The sequence below is a fragment of the Hippoglossus stenolepis genome, chromosome 14 (genome assembly GCF_022539355.2).
Source record: "Hippoglossus stenolepis isolate QCI-W04-F060 chromosome 14, HSTE1.2, whole genome shotgun sequence".
Lineage (NCBI taxonomy): Eukaryota > Metazoa > Chordata > Actinopteri > Pleuronectiformes > Pleuronectidae > Hippoglossus > Hippoglossus stenolepis.
The window spans coordinates 11,105,638-11,111,637 of NC_061496.1; the positions used below are offsets into that span (position 1 = coordinate 11,105,638).

General features: G+C 41.3%; 1 protein-coding gene across 6 annotated transcripts in view; it reads right to left on the reverse strand.

Moving 5' to 3' along the window:
- The window catches only part of LOC118120931 (ephrin type-B receptor 3), a 62,094-nt gene extending 59,912 nt beyond the window's left edge, over positions 1 to 2,182 (reverse strand). For all 6 annotated transcript variants that reach the window (XM_035176459.2, XM_035176457.2, XM_035176454.2 and 3 more), the window contains exon 1: positions 1,397 to 2,182. In XM_035176459.2, the coding sequence (XP_035032350.1) occupies positions 1,397 to 1,460 (64 nt within the window). In that variant the 5' untranslated portion in view covers positions 1,461 to 2,182. The remainder of the gene's footprint in view (positions 1 to 1,396) is intronic.
- Positions 2,183 to 6,000: the final 3,818 nt, after the last annotated feature.

The window sequence follows — 6,000 nt, forward strand, 5'->3', positions numbered from 1 at the left end:
CTTTAGATCCTTCCCTTTTTCGTAATGGACGTTTAATAATTCAAAAAGAGCGACGTAACATTTCCATGCAGTGCAAAGTTTTCTACTTTAGTCGCTCCAGCCTGTACCTGCACGCAGAATATACCACTGTGTTTCTGCTTCACTTCAAATCAAGTAGAGAACCGTGAAAGAAAAAGCTGAGTTTAAAAAAAAATTGCTGGTCCTATTTTTGCTGTTGCAGTTCTTTAAAAAAAAAAAAAAAGAATGATAAACTCTTTACGCACGGGTCGAGAAGAAACGCTGGGAGAGAAAAGCGTCCACTGAGCCAGTGGCCCACTGTCCTACTTTCCGACTGGCATCACAAGCCAAACGGGAGCCTCGCCTGGGCTCCAGCATTCATAGTTAAAGCTTTCGCCCCCGTTTCAGCCTGTTTCCCACTACTCCTTATTCTGATCCCCCCCCAAAAAAACTCGAACAGAGGGAGTCGTTGGTTAATGTACAGGGAAGGAAAACATCACATGGGACACTAGCCTATATTCCGCTGGGGAGAAGAGGGCTAGAATTTCCCATCGATTTTACGCACGGCGAACGTCAACACTCAGCCAAAACAGATGGCTCAGTTATTGAAAGCGACTGCCATGATATCTAACTGCAAATAAACAGTCGAAGCCACTTCGAGGAAAAATAAACACGAACGAAAGTCCAATCGAAATTTACGCAGAGATAAATGAATGAGAGTTAATTCGATTTAAATCTCTAAATCATATTCTGCGTTTTCCAAAGCGAGTGTTGTGCACATTGTGTAAAAAATAATTGTGTGGTTTGTCTGAATGAAACAAAGATCAAATAGAGTGTTATCGGATTTTTTTTCAAGAGTTTGTTTTGGATTCGAACTGACAGTGCACATGTCAAAAGGCCACACACTCACACAGCACTAAAATGCAAGCTGCCGACCTGGGGGGGGAAGTGTCTGGGGGTGGGAGAGGGGAGGACAGGGGTGCACGACTCCCCGATGGGATACAGTGTAAAGCTAATTTCCTTAAAGTGACGGAGAAAGCACCAGCAGCCGACAAAAGCTGACGCTACAGAAAAAAAGGAATACACAACCCCAATTGAAATGGATGAGCTCTCGTTGACGCGCACAACAATACTGTATTGAAACCTGCGCCGGCCAATGCGCCTGGCCGCGTAAAGCCACGAACGATCCCTAAAATCCAACCAGATGGTCACTTTGAAAACGAAATGTTGTTTTGTTAAATTCGGGGGATGACAGAAAACAGAGAATTTGGGTGTAAAGGAGCCTCACCCCGCTGCGGTGCCCAGCCTCTGCGAGGCACGGGCACTGGCTCGCCTATGGAGGAATAATACGCTCATCCTGCAAAGCAACAACACACCATGCGAATAGGAAAAATCTTACCTTCTACGGCGGACACCATGGGCAGCAAGAGGCTGCATAAAAGCAGAAAGTAATCCATTGTCATAAAGCAGTCAGGTCGGACATGTAAATAGACCCTCGGCAGAGAGAGTGAGTGAGGGCAGGAGGGGGGGATACAATCCTGGGTGATCCGACGCTCCGCGCAACCCAGTCCAGTCCCTGTCCCAGCTGCGTCAAGCCTCCAGCACCAGAGTTACCCCCATTCACCAACACACACGTTGAGGGGAGAGTTCAGAGAGGAGAGATGACCGCCGCGGTGGGAAATGCGTGGATACAACAGGCTTTCCGCCCCTTTCAGTGATCTCCAAACGTGCGTTGTTAAACCAGAGGGAAGGCGGCGGGCGCAAGTCCTCCAGTCCCTTCCCCTCGCATGGAGCGAATCGGCTGAAAACAGGTAGTCCAGTGCGCGGTGCTCACCATCCAGGAGAATATTCCCTGCAATATTTTTCGATGGGAGTCAACGAGGGGGGGGAAAAAAATAAATTACAGCCTTCTCGATGAGATCCAAAGAGTTTTTTTTTTTCTTCTTCTTTCTGCGGTCAGAGGAGCAGCCGCACTTGTGTCAGAACCATGGTGTACCGTCCCAGCTCCGGCGAAGCTGTGCGCTCTCACATGCGTCCACGGTCCGAGGTGAATAATTCCTGGAGGAAGACACAGCCGAGTCTGTCGGAGCAGATATTTATTCCCTGAGCGAAATGTTGAGAAGCTGTGGCTGCTGCGCGAGGGACCGTCTGCTTCGCTCGGCTTGTGCACTGGAATGAAGCGCACACGGCTGTGGAGGAATAAGGCGAGAGAGAGACAGAGAGAGAGAGAGAGAGAGAGGGAGAGAGAGAGGGGGAGAGGGAGAGAGAGAGCATGGGACACCAGGGGAGGGGTTACGTTTGAAGCAGCTGCACAGAAATAAAAAAATTGTCTACCTTGACAATCATTCAGTCTCACATTCATTATCAAAAATCCAAATCACCAAATCACAGTTTGTTTAACACGACACGTTTACTTCTTCCACGAGCGGTCTTTGTTTTACGCACAGTTACGCACAGTTAAAGCAGCACCAGACAGTCTTCTCCTATACAAACTTGCCTGTGACAAAAATAGAACAAAATAATATATATATATATATATATATATATATAATTTAAATATTTCCATGCCACTTTGATATGGAGCACAATTTCCAAAATCTACCACCCGTATTAATTGCTCATTTATTTAAAATGTATATTTATTCTATGTCAGTGGGTTTTGCAGCGTGTTTGTCTGCCTTGTCTTCCCTGGGACTCCCAGCCTCTGCACAGGCATGGACACACAGCGCCCCCTGCGGGTCGCTAGGTTTTTGATGTGAAGGAGAAGTGAAGTTTCGGCTGAGGTTTTTTTTTTCTTCCTTTGATTAAAATTATTTTTTCGATACTTACATGACTGCAAAGCTCTAAAACATCCCAGAGAAGCTTAGGTGGACACTCGTGAATATTTCCCCCCCCCTAATCTAAAAGAGTCACCTCGTCCATTTTGAGATTCTCTGAGAGTATGAAAACGACCACACTCACATTCTATATTCTAAACGTCGCTGTAGAACAAAATATACTCACCAAGAAAATGCATCACGCTTTGGATAATTAGTTTTAATAAATACTACAGTTTTTCCACCTATTTCGAGTTAAGAATGTTAAATAAAAAATAGTAAAGTCAAGAAACTTTCTTTAAGTTTACGTGAGCAAATAATTTAATAATAATAATAATAATAATAATAATAATAATAATAATAATAATAATAATAATAATGCAGTCAGACATTTAATTTAATCGGTTGAGCAAAGGCAGAAGTGTGTGTGTGTGTTTGTGTAACCAGCAGTGCTTCTTCTTCTTCTTCTTCTTCTTCTTCTTCTTCTTCTTCTTCTTCTTCTTCTTCTTCTTCTTCTTCGCTGAAGTTACATCTGTCCCGGCGTTTACAGCTCTCCTCCCCCCCACTTGTCTCTCTGGCTTTAAAGTCGTTTTATTGTATCAGTGTAAATGCTTCAGCCGATACTCAAAACAGCAGTAAACAAAGTTAAAGGATGTGCCAAGAATAATGTGTTTCAGTCCAAAGGGGAAACCTTTAATATGTTATTTCTTTTTATTTACAGGAAACAAATACAACCGCTTGGAGAACATTTTCCAGTTTTAGGGGTCATGATAGGTGTATAAATGAAGGGAAATGGCCATTTGCTCTCTCAAATAAAATCCCTGTTGTTTGTGGAGGATTTAAAAGGACCACTGACAACGAGCAGTGACTCAACTCGCAGGTTATTGGCAAAAGCTTACGTGTAGAGAATATCTGAAATAGATTGGCACTTATGCTGAGAAATATTTAGTTCATTTAAATAAAAAATAAGTAAATTCATCAATAGTCTGCAGATGAATTTAGTGAAGTCAGAAATAACAGCCGGAGATGACAAATGCAGTTCTCCAATATGAAAGGGGGAACTTAGCACAGTCAGCATTAATACTATGCATCTCAATAGCAGAAGTGTGTATTATTAATCATGTTGAATATTGATGTGCTCAGTGCTGTATGTGGCGATAAGAGAACAGTGGAGAGCTGAGCACTCCTCTTCACATACAGCTAATGTAAGGAATCTGCAGTGCGTGCATTGCCAAACCATGTCTCCAACTTCATTGTGCAAGTAAAGCTTAGCACTTATGTTACAACAATGGAATCTGTCGCCTGTTGTGCAGGTAGAAATGTTGTAGGTATCTGGAGGAATCCAGACCTGTGAAATGTCAAAGTGAAGCCAAATGACTGCTCTGCTAGTGTATAAAGTTGAAAGGGGGGTTGGAAGCCATTTCCTGTGAGGTGCAAGCAGACACAGTCAACCATGTGTTCTGTTGGGTGTGTGTGTGTCTGTGTGCTGTGAGTCAGGCTGTGTTGCCACTGTCCCAGATTTGACAGGTAATAAAAACTAATTTCGTTTATATTGTGCCATTTGGCAAATGTATGTAACTTCCAAAGAAGTTGCACAATTTTTTGGAAAACTTTCCATCTGTCCTGAATTACATTTGTCAATTTAAAATAAAGATATTTATGTCTGTGAAAGGGCAGAAATGTTTACCCTCATCATGCTGAAATGTTGGTGTTTGATAAATATTGGCAATTTAGGCATTATAATAACATCATTTCGCAAGTTCCAAGATAACCCTAAAGGGATTCAAAGCTCATATATATATCTTTAATTCATAATGTTTATAGCATTGTAATTTAAGAAAAAATAGAAACATTATGATTGGAAATGTTATTGATGTCTAATTCTGCTTTTAATGGTATAACCTCAGTGCATGAAAAGACCCAACACCTGTAAAACGTCTCTAAGTGTCTTTAATGGAAACTCTCAACTCAACGGTTTCAAGCTTTGTGCTACAGGTGGGCTGTAGCACAAAGTTAACTCAAGGCTAACTCCTTATCTTGCCATGTTACAGAAAGTGGAAAGAAAAGCCTGCATCCATCCATTTATCCAGATCCAACTTGATGGATGCGTCATGCCTATGGCCTCTCCAAACTATTAGAAATCGGTTCAATAGATTTGAGGTAGCCTTGTGAAAAACAGCGATGAAAGAATTAACTCCTTTTATTAGTGGTGTTTTTTCGGTTATATAAAAAGCAGCTCAGCATGTGGGACAACGGCCTTTAGAAAGCCTAAAAATATCACGTCCACAAGAGTCATTCATTACATGTACTTAACAGCTTTTCTTTTCTTTTGGATGGTGACTCTCCACAGTCGCCAAAGTGTTTGCTCATTGTGGAAATTGTTGGGTTTCTCTATCATTTGTAAGGTCTTGACCTTCTATGTAAAGTGCTTGAGATAATCTATATTATGATTTGGTGCTATACAAATGAAACTGAATTGAATTGAATGATGGATAAAATAAAGGCTAGTTTTATACAAACATTTTTTGCGTCAACTTTTTTGCTTTCAACGATGGAAAAGAATACGAATTTTGTTCTAATGAAATAATTCTGATGTGTTAAAGGTTGCCTCAGATTTACTCAAGTTATATATATTGTATATTTTTGGATCTGACTTACACAAAGTCTCACATATGAATTTCTGTTTATCTCACATCCACATAGTTTATTTAAAGGAAAAGGAGTTAATAAGTGAAGTGGGTAAAAAGATCTGAAGTGGCCTCATTTGTTGCCAAAACCACCAAAGCCCCAGGTTGTGCCGCCTGGCCGCCATTACAGGGCGACCACTGGGTCTACAACTAACACCTCTGTTACTTCCATATCCCCCCGACTGCTTTTAAAAGGAAATGGGGTAGAAAGACCGAAGAAAAACTTTGCTAAGAAAAGAAAACATAATGATAATATTTAAGATTTGAGTTTTTCATTTGTTTTTTTTTTTACCGATTTTGGTTGGGAGTAGGTTACAACTTTTGAAGTTTTTTTTTTTCCACGGGATCAAAGAGAAAAGATCCTGGTCTAAGATTACCAGGAGTGCTTCTCAGAGAATTCCTCAACCTCTCGCTGTATGCCAATGTAAAAAATAAGTGTGTCAAACCATAAATATGGGCTTGATATAAACCAACACACTAGGTGGGGGGACTTTTTTCCA